Below are 20,501 nucleotides of genomic sequence, written 5' to 3'. Positions count from 1 at the left end.
GCAAAGTCACTGTGTTTAATTTTAGTGACATTCTGCTAAATAATCACAGGCAGAATTTTATACATAAAAAATCTCTCTCTCTCTCGTCGAATCCTCATTTGTGACCGTTCCCAATTAATTAACTAATGGTAGGGGCTTTCTCAAGATGATCATTTGGTAGATTTCCAAGTCTTTCCGCATCCGTAAATATTCAGACAAAAAATGTGCTCTTTTATTATTTTCATGTCCTTAAACCTTTTATTCACGAACATCACTTCAAAGTGTGCCAGGGTTAGACAGGTAGGATCATTATACCTACTCATACCCTTGTCTAAACATTCGGTGCATTCGGTCTCTACATTTATTTTAATACAAGATGATACCCGCGACTTCGTCCGCATAGATTTAGATCTTTTAAAATCCCGTGAGAACTCTTGATTTTCCGGGATAAAAAGTAGCCTATGTCCTTTCCCGGTATGTAAGTACCTCTGTACTAAATTTCGTCAAAATCGGATGGACCGTGGAAGGCTAGCAGATAGACAGATTTTTTCTAACTCCGCCAATTTTGTTTTTGCAAAGTTTATGCGCGTAAGTATCACGTACTCGTACATTACACTGATTGAGGCACAACTTTTGTGATTTACAATTTTTTGTACCTAATTAGGTCCAAATAGAAAAAATAGAACCCAAAATGGTATTTAAGTAGGTAAGTGGTAGGTAAGGTACTTACCTACTTAAATACCATTTTGGGTTGCATTAGTGTAATGTAACCGAACCTAATACATACATTTAATGTACAAATTGTGATATATACAGAACTTTATTTATTAGAACTTTCGATCTAAAGTAATTAAAATTTGGCGTCCTAGACAATGCAAACTGAAGCTCATTGTTACAAACCAAAACAAATGTAGCGATACTAGTAACGATGGTTCCAGCTCCAACGGCCGTGGAGTTCTCGATCGAAATGCGACAATATCGAGCATGCACTCAGTGTGAAGGCACCCTGACTTGTATAGGGGTTGTGCTCGTACAAAGAATATGAAGGGCGGGACTGGGCGGGCGGCGGTCCGCCGGGTTGAGGCTGCGATCCCGGTTCCCGCGCAGTAGATCGCCGACCGCCGTCTAGAGAGCACGCCGCGCGGCGCACGCACACCACGCACCCGTCGGTACGCGCCACGCTTACACGCACGTAACCCTACCCTCAGTTCACCCACCCACACCCACACCCCACCCCACCCACAGTGTCGTCACCCACTCCCCCTCGTGGATACTAATTGCGCGAAGCTCAAATCCTCGCAAAAATTCATAATGGACGCGCGCAATTATTATTCGCGGCGTATTCGGTGTTTGCATGCGCTTTTCCGTCTCCGATTGTTTCACTTACTAATGTCAGTCAGTGTATGTCGTAGATTGTTTACGTCGTTTAAGATCTTCACTTTTTTCCCCAACATTTAAAATTTTTATGCGAATAATAATAATAATAATAGATAGGTACTAAATAACATAATTGTTTATTTATTGCTTTTTGCTTTGAAATTTAATACATAATTTTCAAGTTTAACAAATTAACAGTTTTATGTCTACAATTTAAACAAAAATATTACTAACTACACTGAAAAAAAACGGCCGTTCTAATTTCCACTTACAGCTAGCTACTACGTATTTGTAAACATTATTCTACTCACAATGAAGCCCGAACTTCTAAGGAAAAGTTTACGACTTTAACGTTATTTATTTGCTAAAGTTTTTCTTTGATACCGCCGGGACCTCTCGGCCGCAGCGCTTTTTCAATCCATTCGATCAAACAATTGACTCGAATGCCGGAATAAATGAACAAATAATCAGCTATGGATTTCCCTGTTGTTTGATAAGAGCACTTCAATATTGTTTTTTTTTTCATATTTTGCGAATTTACCACGAGTTATCGTCCTTTTTGGTGAATTTCACCGAGTAGAGAATATAAATTTATCTATGGTGAATTTCATGCTTTATAAGTATTTTTGCCTTGTAATAGTCCTAACTTATAGTAGTTGAAGAATTTGGTACTTTCTGAAATACAATTATGCCAAATAGTTTGGACGTTGGTCTCCTATTCGGAGGTTTGAGGGTTGGAACCCGGGCACGCACCTCTAACTTTTCGAAGTTATACAGTATGTACGTTTTATGCAATTAAATATCACTTGCTTTTACGGTGAAGGCAAACATCATAAGGAAACCTACATGCCTGAGAGTTATCCATAATGTTCTCAAGAATGTGTGAAGTCTGCCAATCCGCACTTGGTTAGCGTGGTGGACTGTCTCTTCTCATTCTGAGAGTAAGCCCGTGCTAAGTAGTGACCAAACGATATGGTTGATAATGATGATGGTAATGACTATTACTAAAAATACCTACTCCCTACTTTCAAAACAACTTCAAAAAATAACATCTGATGTTATTATTCAACTAACTGATGACCGGAGGTTAGCTTATACCTATAATTACCTCCTAAAATCTAATTATTATCGTAAAATATTCATAATTTACATGCAACTGTTTTTGTTTAGGTAGTTAGGATTTATAAATTTTTAACAAAAATACGGTTACCTATTCTGGATATCGTTAACCTATATTACGACCTGAACCAGGCAAATGTAATAAACGACCTTCTTTCTGGCACTAAAGGACCCTTGATATATTATTCACAAACTCGTGATGGTCCAGGTGGGAGAATATATTATTAGAATGTTACTTTAGTTCACATACATAATGTAGACGTGTTGTCCTTTTTAAACTTCAATTCTCTGAAATACAAATAGAAAGGCTTTTTATTCAAATAACATGTAAATGTGCTTTTGAGTTCACTGAATTTATTTCTGGTTCGGAATGCCCTTCCTACCGAGAAGAACCTCGGCGGTTATTCTTTATAAAAAAACCGGCCAAGTGCGAGTCAGGCTCGCGCAATGAGGGTTCCGTACTACAGTCTTATTTTTTCGTCATTTTGCACGATAATTCAAAAACTATGATGCATAAAAATAAATAAAAATCTGTTTTAGAATGTACAGGTGAAGACCTTTCATATGATACCCCACTTGATATAGTCACTCACTTCGAAAGTTGAAAATACTAATTATTAGTTCATGACCACAATTTAATTTTTTTTTGTGTGATCTAACCCTAAATTCACGGTTTTCAGATTTTTCCCCAAATGTCAGCTATAAGATCTACCTACCTGCCAAATTTCATGATTCTAGGTCAACGGGAAGTACCCTGTAGGTTTCTTGACAGACAGACGGACAGACAGACAGACAGACAGACAGACAACAAAGTGATCCTATAAGGGTTCCGTTTTTCCTTTTGAGGTACGGAACCCTAAAAAAATCTAATCCCTAATGCTATCAAAATTACTGTCATTGACTATAGTGGCTTGCCAAAATTATGAATTCAAGTTATTAAAAAACTACCAATGTGTCGCGAACTTTTCACTGAAAGAACATATACCGGGTAAACAAACATATCGATAATAATATCAGATGAAATAAGAATGAAAGTGCACAAAACTGATGTACAAGAAGAGTATTGGAGTCTTAGTGCTAAAAAAAAATTACGAGACATTTCGTCGCGCTTTATTAAGGCTATTGCCTTATCTGGTGACAGAAGGGCTGGCTCATTTTTTTGCGCAATGGATCAACCTGGCTGTCTAGCGCAGAAATGCAGCCAGTATTCTTGGCACCATTCCACGCGGTCATGATTTTTATAGTAATTAGATAAGGCTAGCTTTAAGTTTTACTGATGTTATTATTATAATATTTGTAACATTATTATACTTAACGCCCAGCCCCAAAGCATTGGACCTAAAAAGCTGAAATTTTGCACAGGAGTTCCTTTTTAATGTAAACAATTATTAAAGCTAGATTTTTCGAAATGCCCTCGAGATAGGGAATAAAGAAGATATATTTGGCCGACCGAAGCCGCGGGCGGTGGCTTGTATGCCAACTTTTTGCGTTTAATTAATATTTTCCACTGTTTTATATTATGGTATATTTATTTCAGTTTCCGGTGCTGTATTTTTGAAATTTTTCGGTTTTTCTTTTTTAATGCTGTTTTCCTGCGGCGAGAATCTCTGTGCCAAATTGCATTAATTCCAGTTCAGTGGTTTAAGCCGCAGAAAAGTGATAAATTGATTAGCATACTTGCCTTAAAATAACTACATACTTACTAAGTACCTATATCTGCTTCTCTATGAATACAAGTACCTAATTGCAATCCTGCACATTGCTACAGAGAGCTGCAGGTCAAATACCCGCTCTTTTATCATTTACATAATCTTTGACTGTGTAATATGATTTTTTCAGGAGCATAGAACTTTTAAAGATCATAATAATTTACAATACATCCTACACCTGTCTTTTAGGTTAGTTTATTTGAAAATTGTGCAACAGAATTAGACACTTAGAGCCCTCGCCCACGGCGACTTTTTGTAGCGATACAGTAGCGATGCTGTCGCGCTTCCGCATCGATACAGTCGCGAAGCGGTCGCTAGCTGTGTGCCCTCGCCCACGGTCTTAGATTCAGTCGCGATGCAAACGCGATACTGTCGCGCTTCTGTCTCGATGCAAACGAGAAAAAAATGTTGCACTGATGCTTGGTTCTCCATTCATGCGCCACCCTCCCTCCGTTCTTTCCCCGATGTCGTCCAACACGGTCGCGCGTTTGCATCGATACAGTCGCGATGCAGTAGCGCGTTGCTAATCCAACTAACACGCGTTAGTAGTGATGCTGGCGTGTGTTTAGTAAACGCGCGACAGCATCGCCACAAAAAGTCGCCATGGGCGAGGGCTCTTTAGACACAATATCACTCATGATGTTGTTTCCAAATCTGTTACATGCGAATGCTAACTGTAACTCGTGTAACCTTCATCATCATAATTGATTTCAGTGCGAATGTTGATGTATCGTTCATTGTTCTGTCATCGCTTTGCTTCGCTATAAATTACAAAGCAAAGTCAACAAGGATGTGTGGAACTAGGTACCAAAATAACTAATCTATTTACCTAAATGTGAAAACCACTCTACCTATACAACAACTATATTATTATAAATTACTAGCTGATGCCCGCGACTTCGTACGCGTGGATTTAGGTTTTTGGGAATTCTTTCATTTTCAGAGATAAAAAGTAGCCTATGTCCAGGTCTTAAACTATACCTGCCCATGGAAAAAATTACGTCAATCCGTTGCTCCGTTGCGATTTGATTGAAGGACAAACCAACAAACTAATAAACCATCAAACAAACACACTTTCGCATTTATAATATGGGTATAGTGATTTATTATTAAAATATAAGTTCTACTCCAGCGAAGTCAAGGCGGGTTAGCTATAAGTTTCGATAATAAACCTATAATAATAGCTTCACTTGAATATCATATTTTTCACTTGAATGGTTTGTTATGAAACTGTTCAAGTGAAAAATACGATTCCCCGCAAGCAAGACAGCCTTGCGAGGATTTTCTTTGACTAGGTGTGCACACGCCGCAAAGTTTTCCGAACTTTTAGTAAATCACCCTCTCAAACATAAATTATTATTGATGCTTCATCATCATCATCATCATCAACCAATAGACGTCCACTGCTGGACATAGGTCTCTTGTAGGGATTTCCACACACCACGGTCTTGCGCTGCCTGAATCCAGCGGCTCCCTGCGACTCGTCTGATGTTGTCCGTCCACCTAGTGGAGGGGTCTTCCAACGCTGATTCTTCCGGTGCGAGATCGCCATTCCAGCACCTTGGGACCCCAACGTCTATCGGTTGTACGAACAAAGTGCCCTGCCCATTGCCACTTCAGCCTCGCAACCCGTTGAGCTATGTCGGTTACTCTAGTTCTCCCACGCGTTATTGATGCTTGATTATAATTATTAGCTCCTCATTTTCTCAATGGGTTGGCAGGCAACAGGGTTCTAAAGATGTTTTTAAATTATAAAAAAAAACAGATTTAAACATGTTTTTAATCCTGTTTTAAATAAAAATGTTTTGTTGGCACCGGGACCCTATTTCTTAGCCTCCGCTGTCCGTCCGGACAAGGGAAGTCACTGTTGTTCAGAGCTAGTTTTACTCAACTACACCAGAAGGAGGGTATAATGTTTTTCGAGATAAATCACTCTTATTTCTGTGTTCTGGAAGGTCTCTCTTTGGGCGCCGTAATCCTCATTACTGAGAGTCGGGCCCCCTTTGAATTAATTACACAATGTTAGGAGTTTTCTTGGGATAATAATACGGTGGGTTAACATCAGCCCCTCCTGTAAGTATAGCTGTACAACTCAACTCAGAAAATGAGATTTCGACTTTCAGCTTTTTACAGATATTACCAGACTAGCCTATGCCCGCGACTCCTTTCGCGTGCATAAGTAGGTATATAATATTATGTTTAAATAATCCCGTGGGAACCATGGATGATTGATTTTACAGAATGAAAAGTTATCCAAAGTATAATCTATCTCCATTCCCAATTTCAGGCAAATCCATCCAGTACCTACTTAGTTTTTGCGTGAAAGAGTAGCAGACACACACCCACACACACATACAAACTTTCGCCTTTATAATATTAGTGTGATTAGTGTGATGTTAGTGATATTAACCGGGACTGGAAGTGCTGGAAGGCAGTATTAAGTAGATATTCTGTGATGCAAGTTCATCCATCAACGGAACTGTGATGGAGGGTGGAAGTAAACACTACGGATTACGGAAATAGTGGCACGTGTTTCATTTCCCAAACGAAATAACTACTCGAATCGAATTGACGATATAAGCTTATTGGCAGAGGGATTGGCTCTATCTAAATGGATCTATACTAAATCAGGCTATAGGTAAACGACAGACGGACAGACCACAGATCGGAGTGATCCTATAAGGGTTCCTTTTTTCTTTTGAGGTACGGAACCCTAAAAACAACTACAAAAATTCCAAGAAATTCCAAATGTTTTTACAACCGTCATTATTATCAGTAGAGTGTTAACTGAAGGACATTATTATCCTCAGAGCTATCCTAATAGCGTAATTAAACCTTAAACCCGAGGCCCGAAGCCACGTACTTCGCGCCAAGTGATATAAGATCCCCCAAGGGCCTCCAATGACATTCCTCGTTTTATTATGAGCATTATAGCTTTGCCACGTTTTATTTCATTGTCCATATTTCAAACCAATCTTTGAAAATCGGTCAAGTGCGAATCGAACTCGCACGAAAGGGCACTCGTACCATCGTAACAAATAACACTTGTTATTTGTTACGATGCTTGTTACATAGCGGCCATTTTGAAATTTTTATTATTCGAGGGCCCCGTTGACATTTGGCACCCTTCAGGTACGGAATCCTAAAAAAAGAGGAGGTTCTCAATTTTTCCCCAAAACTTTTAAATACTTAACATGGTATCAGTTGAGGTGGTACCTAAACGAAAATTGTTTTCGACTCACGCTTTTCATGTTCAGGATGGACCCAGAATTTGTTCAAGAGCCCCTGTTAAAGTAGGTAGGTACTTATACTTTTCATTTTCATTCATTCATTCAATTCATTTCATTCATTTTCATTTCAATATTCTGTCTATTATAAACGGCATTCCGAACCAGTGGTTTATACAAAAGTAACTTGTAAAAGTTTGAATAAAAATATTATGTTCTATTCTGTCTCATCCTAGTTCCTATCACTCATCAAATCAAATATATATGCTACTTACGAGTACAACGCTAGCTTCCATTTTTCATTCCAACTTTGCTTGATCTTTTCGTTCCGCGGATCTTGGATTATGACACGGCAAGCCTTATTTCACACTTTATTTGAATTGAGCCTCCAATTTCAATTATCAAAGTAAGATAACTATATTATGTGTTGTCCTATAAAGCTTCCATTTTTCCTTTTGACGTACGGAACCCTAAAAAGTCTGATTTTCATTAGTATACTTATTTTATTTAATGTTCTTTACAGTAAGTATTAATTGTTTTATTAGCCTCTACCTACCCTATTGAGCAAGAGCTTTTATTTTAGGCCGTTAATGTACTCTTAACGCGCGTTTCATATTCTATCAAGGGAGCACACCTCGTTTCTCTTTTACGAGTCCACATAACAGTATTCTTGAGTAGATTTTCATGTACTTTTCAAGCTGAGGAGCATGATCTGTATCAAATAAGCCTCCCTTATTCACAGGAGCTTTTCATTTATCATAGATAAGAATAAAGGCTTGTCGCACTTTGGATTCGTTTTCGTACTAATTTGACGTACACGGCACGAACAAACACGATCTTTTAAGGACCATGTGAGCAAGCAGTCATGCGTGGTCGTCCACGCATGATGCCAACGGGACCGGGATGGTCGTACTTACTCACGGAATTGGAAGGGTTTAGCCATAGTTTACTACTACAACCCTGGCAAAGTACGAATTGCGAACTCAATAATAACCTGACTAGTAAGTTTTTTTTACTGATTTATACTTAGTTACCTCACGAAAAATTACACTTTAGTGTAACTGAGTCTGTGGACTCAGCATATAAATACCTAAACCAAAATCAAAAAGGTACTAAGTATAAGTAAAAAGAAAAGTGGAAACAACGTTAACAAGACCGAAACGGTTTTTCTCAGCGTAATTAAACCCGAAGTTTTGCCTCCCGCACTTCGCGACAAGCATCAAATGATATTTAAGCATCCCAAAGACCCCTGACGCCATTCTTCTCTTTATTATCAGCCTTTTAACTTTGCCACGTTTTATTGCCCTTGTCTATATCTTATATACTCTTGAATCCTCAGGGTCACGAGTTTTAATAAAGCTGATTCTTTTCATTTATTTTCTTTAAGCCAATTCTTTTACTTATTTTAGATACTCATTATTTTCAAAGGATTTCAACTTTTATGGCTCATTAGCTATCAGCCCGTGACTTCGTCTGCGTGGATTTAGATTTTTAAAAATCCTGTGGGAATCCATTGATTTTCCGTGATAAAAAGTAGCCTATGTCACTCTCCAGGTCTATAACTATACCTACCCATGCAAAAAAATCACGTCGACCCATTGCTCTGTTGTGACGTGATTGAAGGATAAACCAACAAAGTAAAATAATAAACACACTTTCGCTTTTATATGGGCAGTAATTATCACTTTTTTCGTGAGTTTACACAAATTAAATAATCCTTAATCTAACAGGGATATCTAGACAGAGAGTGGATTATATCATTTTCTATATTTATAATGTGGGTGAAAATCACTGCTGAGGGACTCAGAAAATTTTCAGCAGTGATAATAATTGTGATATATCACCCGGCCACGAAATGGATTTGCTCCCTGAGGGATTACACTCTACGACTTTTTCTGTCACGTTTACAAACCAACCTGATGCTAATAATGTTATAATACAAAATTTTTATATTTATCTTTCACCTTCTAAATAGGTAACTGAATGTAGTGGGTACGATATTTTTAGAGGATTTCAATGATTCAATTTCAATTCAACTACATTCAAAACACTTCATGAAAATGGTTTAGGGATATCTACTCCTCTTTATTAAAATACAAACTTAGTCTTTGGAATTGATAAGCTAATCGTTTCCCAATCGAGTCCACCAGTAAAAAAATCGTATTTTATTTTAGGAGCTTGTAGACTAATTTAGAATCAAAAGTTTCGTTACCTAAGTAGGTATAAACAATTCAGTATCAAGTTGGATGACATGTATGTTTCCTTCATTAGACATTTAGGTCTTTAAAAAGCCTAAATCAATGCGAACAAAGTCACGAAAAAAGCTAGTTTATCATAGAAGATTCCCTCAGAGAAGATTTCCTAGTAGAAAATCTTACTTTTTATATTTTTGTGGCAGTAAATAATGTGCTTATTATTAAAGCTATAGTCAACTTTTTGTCAAACTTGAGTGATTTTTTTCACGTACAGATTTAAAAAGATGATTATCGAACTTCCATGGGGTAAAAAGAAAACCAGTGAACAAATCTAGCTCGATTGAAGTGAAATTTCCCTAGCGCACTTAAATACGAACGTAGTTTGGTTATATTCACTTAAACATCGTTATCATCATTATCAACCCATCGCCGGCTCACTACTGAGCATGAGTCTCCTTTCAAAATGAGACGGGTGTGGCAATAGTTCACCACCCTGGCCAAGTGCGGATTAGAAGACTTCACACACCTTAGAGAACATTATGGAGAGCCTTCAGGCATTCCGGTTTCATCACGATGTTTTCCTTCACTGTTAAAGCAAGTGATGCCTATGTAGTTTCTTGAAACGGACATAACTCCGAATAGTTAGAGGTTCGTGTCCGGAATCGAACCTTCTGAGTACTGCGGAACCGCCGAATAGATCACTTCAAAATAATATTAACCATCACAAAAAAACTTCTTTGTTTTAATAAATCGGACCAGTAGGGTCCCGTGAAAAATCTATAAGTATATAGATTTTTCACGGGTGTTTTATATTTCATTAAAAGTGTAGGTCTACGTCCATTTCCCTTTTACGATTTCATATTACGATATTTCTGAGTAGATTTTCATGTTAGAAAAATAATTCTGTTTCCAATAGGCGATCATAATCCTTAGAGCTTTGGTTAGTTGCAGTAAGAGATCCTGAATAGGTTCGACCTTCATCCATGTGTTGGCCAAATGGAAAGCATTTTTTATGAATACCTAATTTGATCCTTAAATAAACATAGTAGGTACTTAGGTTCTAAGTAATAGTAGGTACTATCGCGAATGGGTTGCTTGAAGTGAAATCAGTTCAAGGCTACCTTTAATTAAAGTTAGAGTAAAAATGGGTTTTAATAAAGGTTTTTAATATCATCAATCGTTTTTTATCTAAAGGATAAACCTAAAGGATCCTAAGCGATCCTAGAGGAAGGAAGAAAAAAATTAAGATTGTCAAAGTAAAACGGTCAATTAGTGTCAAGGTGCTTTAAAGTTTGAAAATATTATTCAAAGTTTCAAATATTATTCACTAGCTGATGCCCGGGACTTATTTAGGTTTTTAAAAATACCGTGACAAGTCTTTGAGTTTCCGGGATAAAAGTAGCCTATATCAGCAATTCCAGGTTTATAACCATGCAAAAAATCACGTCAATCTGTCGCTCCGTTGCGACGTAATTTAAGGACAAACCAACAAACAAACACACTTTCGCATTTATAATATGGATAGTAATACCTAGTACGTATTCGCGGAAAAAGCTAGTTACAATATGTTAAATAAAAAAAAATAAGTTTCCACCATAGCGTGGGTAATGAATAATGACGCGTTTCACGTAACTCTTCCCGCGCGTAAAAATTCCGGTGTTTGTAGACATTTTTAGTTGGATTTTCTGGATTTTCTGATAGATTTTCTTGTCATTCTAGATCAGGTTGTTTGTATACCTTATAAATCACGGAACCGTTCATGTGATAATGTTGATATTAGGTACAATGAACAAAAACGAGGCAACATTTGTTATGTGTTTTAGAGATAGGTAGTGTCTACTAAAAAGAAATACTTGTAAGTAATTCTTCTAGCAATTAAATTAACTCAAATGATATAAATTGACGTAAGTATGTAATAAAGTTGTCAGAAAGTCACATGATGGCTTTAGGTAAGTAATAGGAACCCTTTCCGAGAGACACCTATAGTCTACCAATGTATTGGTAAAAACTTGAACATATTACTTATTCCGGGTGGACTTTTTGAGATGGCTCTCTAAAAGACCACCGCGCCGCAGCGAGCTGTCTCTACCTACTCTTTATACCTAACCTATGTAGGTTAAATAATCTATAGTGGTTTAGGCTTAAATTACGTGTACAACCTAAGACAGAACTCGCCATATTTGTTCTTTGTGTCAACTGTCACTTGCTTAGAGCTAACACGAGACGACTCGTTTTAATTCGTTCTAACTGAGGTTCTAACTTTGTTTTAACCTAACGTATAGTAGATACGTATGATCATATTAGTCTATGCGTATGATACGTTTATTATATATCAACTTACTAAAAAACCGGTCAAGTGCGAGTCGGATTCGCTGACGAAGGGTCCCGTACCATCGTGCAAGATGACACTACTTATGTATTTATTTGCATGGCAGCCATTTTGATTATGTTCTTATAGTGGCAATAGAAAATACACACTATATGAAAATTTCATTTTACCTATTACGGAAAATGAGATATAGCCTAATGACAGACAGACGGATGGACAGCGAAGGTTTAGTAATAGGGTCCCGTTGGCACCAAGCGAACCCTAAAAAAGGTAAATTCAATTTTACCCTGACAAGATTGAATTTAACATTATATTATTACTAGCTGATGCCCGCGACTTCGTCTGCGTGGAATTAGGTTTTTTAAAAATCCCGTGGGAACTCTTTTATTTTCCGGGATAAAAAGTAGCCTATGTCACTCTGCAGGTCTTTATCTATACCCATGCAAAAAATCACGTCAATCCGTTTCACGGTTGCGACGTGATTGAAGGACAAACCAACAAACCAATAAACCAACAAACAAACACACTTTCGCATTTATAATAAGGGTACTGATAAGCAGCCGTTGAATTTGGCAAAACTTGCATTATAGCAATTTGAAACAACGAATGGCGCATGGTGAGCTGATAGCATCGCAAGTCATTCGAAGTTGTCACAGTAGCGAGCCACTGTAGCGAGGAAATGGCCGGCACCATTTCCTCGCTACGGCGCGGTGTGGCAGACCGGGATTACTTAACTAGGTCACCGTCAAGGTCTCCATAATGATCCAGAATGAATCCCGGTTTAATTTAATCTATGTTTTACTCTAGTTTCTATAGAAATTAGCGCTAAATTACCCTAAATTTATTTTGAAATGCCCCAATTTAAAGCACATAGCAATTTGGAACAATGAATGCGCCTGGTGAGCCGATAGCATCGCAGGTTGTTCAAAGTTGTCACAGTAATAAAGCCACTGTAGCGAGGAAATGGCCGGCACCATTTCCTCGCTTCGGTGCGGTGTGGCAAACCGGGATCACTTAACTAGGTCAAGGTTTTTCACATCGATACAGAATTAATTCTGTACTATTCTTAAAAATTTAATTCCACACACGATATTATAGTGTCCAGTTTTTCCACATACTCTATAGTTTCTGTAGAAATTAGCGCTAAATTACCCTAAATTTATTTTGAAATGCCCCAATTTAAAGCACATAGCAATTTGGAACAATCAAGGCACCTAGTGAGCTGGTAGCATCGTAGGTTGTTCAAAGTTGTCACAGTAATAAAGCCACCGTAGCGAGGAAATGGCCGGCACCATTTCCTCGCTACGGTGCGGTGTAGCAGGTCGGGATCACTTAACTAGGTCACTTAACCATCATCAAGGTTTTCACATCAATCTAGAATTAATCACTTATTCTTAAAAATTTAATCCCGCTTTCGATATTGTGTCCAGTGTTTCTACTCACCATTTTGGTTTAGTCCGAGTTTCTGTAGGAATTCGCGCTAAATTACATTTTTTTAAATGCCCTATTTTAGCGTGCATAGTAGGTAATTATTATTGCGCAATTCTGAATGTTTTTTTTTAATTCTGTGATTTTCAAGCCCTTTGATAAATCAAAGACATAAAAAACAGATATAAAAATAGCGTTACCACTAGAAGTTCTATTTTACTCCAAATTACCCTAAATCGCTGTCAATACAAAACACACCCTAAGCCATGTCTAATATAAAGTATAGCCCTATTTTAGGGCGAAAAGCCTTAAAGTGGAAACACGCCTTTTTCCTACCTTTTCATGGCAATTTGTTTGGCAATTTTTTAACATAGACATAGATACCTATACTTAATATAGCTTGCGTTCTGGCATGCTGTATTCTACTGTAAATAAATCCGTATTGGTACATAGTAAAATGGCCCATCGATCATCGTTAGGTATTTATAGAAGACTTTGACCTTAAAAACGCCCTGCATGGATCGATAGTCATTAATCCTCATTCTAAAAAATTGTAGAGATTAGAGCTGGAATAAATTAACATGAAAATGACATCGACTGCAAAGCGCCCTGTAGTCATGAAAGTACTACAGCGAGAAATGCACGTTAATTGGGATGATGCCTATGTCAAAAATAAAATATTCCTTAAGGAATCATTAAATACAGGGTATTCCAAAATTCGTAAAATCTACATTCACTGCTAGGTTCAAGTTTGCTTACCATTTTAAATTACCGATTTACGAGTAAACTCGTAACTAAAAAAGTACGTCAAATCACGTGAAATGTTTATGACGTCGCCAAGCAATAAAATAAAATATTAAAAAAACCATTTCCAAAACCAGTACAAAGTAAAAAAATAATTTTTGTTTGTACACGTGTATGTATGTGTGAAGTCGGGCGAGCATAATAAACAAACAAGAAATCGATGCGTGAAGCTCGCCCGACTTCTTCCTTTAATTCCTTCTTCTTTTTTTATATTATTTAGTAACAGTTGAGTTAGGTACTATCTTTAAAATATTAGTTACCTCAGCAATTTAAATTAAAAATTATTAGAATAAAGTTATAAATATATTAAAATACGTAAGAACATATTATATTTAAGGATAATAATATCCAATATTTAATATACGCCTTGTTTTGTAAATCACAATTTATAGGTCCATAAATTATGATTTACGAAAATGGTTTGCGCTTTGTATGTTTATTGTTCTAATAGAAATGTACGACTTTTGCTCGAATAGTCGTAAATAAGTAGAAAATCTTTGGATTCCACCCACATGAAGATCAGCTAAGTAATATTTCTTTCCTCGGAATTTATATTTTGTGAACAGATCGGATATTTGTTGACGAAGTCGTGGATTGAGTTTCAGACTTTCATTTCTTTAACAATAGGTAACCGAACATATTATAGCTTCGGAGTTCGGATCTACTGTATCTATTAAGTTCAAAATATTTACTATTAAACTTTTACTAAGTACCAATAAGTAGGTAGGTATCTTTTTTATTTTTGTGCGTGATACCACGCGACTAAAGGTCTTTCTATGGATCTTCTTTATAGAAATTTAGTAAGTATAGAGTATAAGATCCATAGGAGTTTTGAACCGCGACTACCTACCTACTATGATTTTGTTAGTAAACTACATATTTCAGTGAATTACGTTTTATACCTTAAATTTTATTGCTCACCACTTGCTAAGATATCCCCGACATTATTTATATATCTTAAAAACGACCTTAATACCAATATTATAATGTTATGTATAATTTTAGTCATTTATCGAACAAATATATTATACCTACGTAGTAGTACATCCAAGTTCTTTGTATTATACATACTGATATCTAACAATGACACGCGTGACGTGCGGGTGTGCGGAGCATCCCACCGCCTCATACCTCGATTGCCATCTCGAGTTGCAGCGGACTTTTACTTTTTTTATTTCTGTTTTATATTATATTCAGAATTCTATTTGATATAAGTACTCGAAAATTTTCTCTTTAAACATTCTTTAACTCATAGACATTACCATACTGTATTTGCGGCATAATGACAGACGGAATATCACACTATGATCACACTGAATAAACCATAAACCGCATTGTCTATAAATCGCATCGGACCCTTGCATCTGACAACCCTTGCCGTGTAGCCTTGACGTTGGTAGGTACCTGTTGATATATCGATTCAGAATCTCCGATGTATGATAACACACTGTTGCACTTTGCTTTTGAAAGCTTGGACAAATAAGTCCATGTCTGAACGCTACGACTTATATTTTAGGGTGCACATTTATGTCACCTATATTTTTGAGATATACCTAGGTTCTTTACACCGATTTTACCGAGAGACAGTGCATCAATATTGTAGGTACCAAGCAACGACTTCATGGTTGAACTCCAACTCCAAGTCCTCAACCCTGAACATGCAGATTGCAGACCATTGGGGTTCATCCTAACCCATCCTAATCCTAATCCTAAACCATAGGGATTCATTAATTGTTGTTGGTAAAATAATATTTTAGTTGGCGACCGTAAAATTACTTAAAGATCTGAATGAAAAGTGCACCCGTGAAAATAAATTGGAAAATCATAAAATGCCTGATATTTAAATAAATGAGCTGATATTGCAACATAACCTTTGCATAAGTTTAATTATTATTTAAACTATGACTTGACGTTCTGCGTTCATAGCAAGAAATTACTGAAGTTTGAAAATTACGTGTACCTATTTATAATAATCAGTATACCTCCCGCAGAGTGGCTCATAATTAAATGAAAACAGGTGTCGAGCGGGACTCGAGTACCGAGCGTACGGTGTATTATAAAAATTGCTTTTGCTACTTAGGTATTTTGAATTAAAAGCAGCAAACATACAAGAAAAATAGACTTAATTTGCTAGACTTTCTATGTAATATCATGCCCTTATTTATGCTGATATTGGCCGTGCCTATATTTTTTGAGGTTGCAACAGTGCATATCAGTTGATTGTACTGGATAGATAAACGTAGACCCAAGTCAATAACTTAACTGGATTGGTGACCGACTTTAGAGGTAGGCTTTTTGTTTATTCCATGCCTCGGAGAGCACGTACCTCTACGTACTCTACGTAAGCCTTGGTTATTGTCATTATCAATTTAAAATCCTTATACCAGAGTTAAACCCCGCGTACTCATTGTCGAGTTGTAGGTACTTATGCTAAAGGAGAGTCCAGCGCCATATTTTAAAACGCCTAAAAACCCCGTGAAAATTTTGAAATACTTTATTAGCGTTTCAATTAGACTATACTTATTAGCTGACCCGCCCCAGCGTCGCGTATAGGTGGAATACAATATTAGTATGGATATGGATATAGATTTGAAAGTGGTTTATTCTATGTAGGTATATTTTCCCACAGCTATGATGCGGCGCGGTTCAATGGCGATCGCCGGCGGCGGCGAGCCTTTGATCGTTGTGGAGGAAAGCGGGGCTGAGGAGTCGGAGGCCTGCTACCGCGCGCCCCTCCCCATCCGCGGCTTCTCCGAGGACCAGGAGTCCCCGCCAGACCCTTACCACCTGTCGCCGTGGCGTGAAACACGCAAGCATTCCTTACCAACGCCCTCCTGCACTTCTGGCCCTACGGCTAGTCAGGTAAGACATGAAATCTCGACGCATATTATAAATGTGAAAGTGTGCTTGTTTGTTGGTTTATTGGTTTGTTGGCTTGTGGGTTTGTCCTTCAATCACGTCGCAACGGAGCCATATAAGCGTGTTTTTTGCATGGGTATAGTCAAAGACCTGGAGAGTGACATAGGCTAATTTTATTACGAAAATTCAAAGAGTTTCCACGGGATTTTCGAAAACTTAAATCCACGCGGACGAAGTCGCGGGCATCAGCTAGTATCTAAATATTTTTAATTCAATTTAAAATCCATTTGTTTCTGCAGTCTTTGTTTCATAGTTTCGACATAAAATAGATTTTAGTGGTATAGGTTGCTGTGCTGTTAAGCTATTAAATATCACTTTCTATAACGGTGAATGGAAACAACGTGAGGAAACCTGCATGCTTGAGACTGAGAATTCTCCATAATGTTGATAAGTTGTGTGAAATCTGCCAATCCACACTCTACAGCCAGCGTCATTTGCAAAACCTTTTCATTCTGAGAGTAGTAAGCCGGCAATAGGGGTTAATGATGAAATTAACAAAATTCGTTTAATTTAGACATCGTTAAATCTTGTGATTACATTACATATTACAAGTAGGTAACATTCGAATCCAATTTCGCTCTATTTAAATAAGTGCGAAGTGCCTCTCAATCACTTTATATTTATGGGTGTGACAGGTACGTCGTCTGTCGGAGAGAGGAGAAGGCGCAGCTCACGAGGCGCGGGAAGCTGCATTCCTGGCTACTTTAAGCCAGGTTTCACCACAGCCAGGTGGTCGAAGGTATGCCTGAAAGATATAAATATTTATTTCATTATTAAAATTACATGTATTGTTATACATATTTAATTTATTTGGTTTCTGATAAGAACTGTTTTCCTTTAACAAATACGTTACAAAGATATTTTTTCCAGACATTCCGTAGTAACAATATCAAGAGTGCCTCAGGCGCTGTTCGGACGAGGCCGTCGAGAATCAATCGCGGCGTTCCCCGCCCTCGGAAGCCGACGTGACTCGGGAGCGAGTATTAAAAAATGTAAAACAAATATTTTATCATCTTTATTGAATAAATTAAAAACGATAACGAAGGGTTCAAACAAAAACTTTTTTCACAGGCCCACCTGCTACAGACACGCTCGGCAGCACGCACAATCTCCAACTGGATATAATGGACGACATAGTACAGGCTCGCAAAGTACGAATGCGTTTGTGGAACACGTCAAATGAAAAGGTTTGCGAAGTGCAACCTCTGGATGAGCGGTCTCCTAGTAGTGGCTCGGTGAGGTACACCAACCGAGGACGCAGACATTCGGACTACATGGGTGGACAGCTACCGCCCATCCCCGCTCGTCGCCGTGCCTCAGAAATGCCTCCACCTCCTCCCATTCCACCGCGTACTGGAGCAGGGGTTGTGTGCACAGATACAGATCTCAAACTCATGCTCAATGCTCTGACATCATCAGCCACAGAAATCGACAGGTGTGGTAAGCCCGAACTGAAAAATAGACGATTAGCAGACATGCGCTCGAGCAGTTTTGATGCGTCAGCACTGAGAGAAAAACTAACAGAATCCGGAGCTACTTGGTTTGCTAGGAGACATCAAACTCTAGCAACTAAAAAGAATGAAAACGAAACCAGGAAACCAAAAGTGACATTCGCACCTGACTCCAAGCCGTCTACGGGCGACGCAGCTGCCGTAGTTTGGGACAGGCCGACTGGTTCCGTCGTGGACGCCAGTGCACTCGGAAGTGCTATAGAAGTGTTTCTCCGAAGTGGCAATACTGCAAGCCCCGGGCCATCTACGTCCGGCACGCAAATACCTAAAGAGACGACGATATCTAAAACCGAGAGTGAAACACGGCCGACACCTAGCACGAGTAAAGCGGGACGCAGCGAAGGCGAGCGCTGGTTTCTGAACAAATCCGAAGAAGAAGAGCCTGCGGAGGGATGCGATGCCACGCTGTGCTCGTCACTAAAAGACCTTTTCGTGTAGTCATTTCAAATTCAAATATTACATAGCTGTCAAGTACTGACTATATTTTCTCAGGTGGTGAGTGAGATGCGAGATACTTCTTAGTCACTTATTACGCTCGATGTACCTTCCTGAATCTTTCAATGCAGTTTCAATGTGATAGACTGAACGCCCGCGCCGGCGCCGGTCGTCCTGAGTCGACTCACGACCGACGTCCGCTCTGCGTTATATTATTTATAGAGTGAATTCTATTTTCATTGTAAATTTTTCGATATTAGAAAACAAAGTTATTAGACATTATTGTTAGTTAGAAAATTGTAAGTATTTGTAATAAGGGCCGCGCGATTTCCACGCCGGTCGCGAGCCGTCACCTCCGCGTGCGCCCCACATCCCCGCCCCGTCTCGTTGGACAGTCTTTGTCTTGTACTCGAATGTTAACCATATCTTTGTCATTGTATAGCAGATAATCAAAAGAGACGTCGCGTTGGGAGAAACGTACGCTTAATAGACGAATGCGACTTCGAGTCGTCATAATATATCAATAAAATTTTTATCGATGTTTCTTGATATTTTATTTTATTTCCTAAGTACGTATATCCAATAACAGACCTTGACCAATAAAAATAGTTTTCAAGCCTTGTTAAATATTTTGTAAGCACTTAGCATGAAGTTACAACAGCTCGGTCTTTATCTAACTTAATATTAGATAACTACATCAAGTTGTAAATTTCAGGATAAGGCAATCTAAAGTGAAGGGATCTAAGGTTTACGAGCTCGACAGGCTGAAATCCAATTGAAGGTACTTACGAGTAAACTTTAGCAATTAGAAGACGCCTGCGGGTGATTTCTGCACCAAGCGTATATCTATCTTATGTTTACGTTCCACAAGAATAGCAATTTCGAGTTTAGACGTCCCTTTGGTTTTCAGAACACCCCACTTAGTTTGAGATGATTCAAGATCTGCTAAAGGTACCTAGTTGTATCTCTTATTCTTGGAAATGTTTTTTACGAAATGGCTTTCTATACCTACTTATTAGATAATACATAGGTAGTTTGAGTTACAGTCAAATCTCTTATGCAATCAAGTACTTTTAACTGAAAAAACCAAGTGCGAGTCGGACTCGCACACTAAGGGTTCCGTACAGGAAATAACACTTTAGTTATTTTTAGGGTTCCGTACCTCAAAGGGAAAAAGAAAGCCTTACAGGATCACTTGGTTGTCTGTCTGTCTGTCTGTCCGTCCATCCGTTGTCCGTATGTCGTGTCTGTCAAGAAAACCTATAGGATACTTTCCGTTACCCTAGAATCATGAAATTTGACAAGTGGGTAGGTCTTACAGCACAAGTAAAGGAAAAAATCCGTAACCCGTGAATTTGTGGTTAGGTACATCACAAAAAAAAGAGGCCTATACAACCCGAGAAAAGAAAAGTCAATAGCAGTTACGTAATTTGAACCATTATTACAGTATTACTTACTGGTTTGAACAC

General features: G+C 38.1%; 1 protein-coding gene across 2 annotated transcripts; it reads left to right on the top strand.

Moving 5' to 3' along the window:
• Nucleotides 1-1,088: 1,088 nt before the first annotated feature.
• On the top strand, nt 1,089-19,576 carry kairos. 2 transcript variants are annotated; one of them, XM_034974088.2, is made up of 5 exons: nt 1,089-1,148; nt 16,797-17,029; nt 17,722-17,825; nt 17,957-18,078; nt 18,158-19,576. In XM_034974088.2, the coding sequence occupies exons 2-5, from the start codon at nt 16,799-16,801 to the stop codon at nt 19,033-19,035; spliced, it is 1,335 nt and encodes a 444-aa protein (XP_034829979.1). In that variant the 5' UTR covers nt 1,089-1,148; nt 16,797-16,798; the 3' UTR covers nt 19,036-19,576. The 2 variants fall into 2 exon arrangements, with proteins under 2 accessions (XP_034829979.1, XP_069358174.1); XM_069502073.1 differs by lacking the exon at nt 1,089-1,148 and adding an exon at nt 3,337-3,463.
• Nucleotides 19,577-20,501: the final 925 nt, after the last annotated feature.

This window comes from Maniola hyperantus, chromosome 12 (genome assembly GCF_902806685.2).
Source record: "Maniola hyperantus chromosome 12, iAphHyp1.2, whole genome shotgun sequence".
Classification (NCBI taxonomy): Eukaryota; Metazoa; Arthropoda; class Insecta; order Lepidoptera; family Nymphalidae; genus Maniola; species Maniola hyperantus.
Note: the sequence above shows the minus strand (reverse complement) of the source record. Positions and strands in the feature narration are given on the sequence as shown.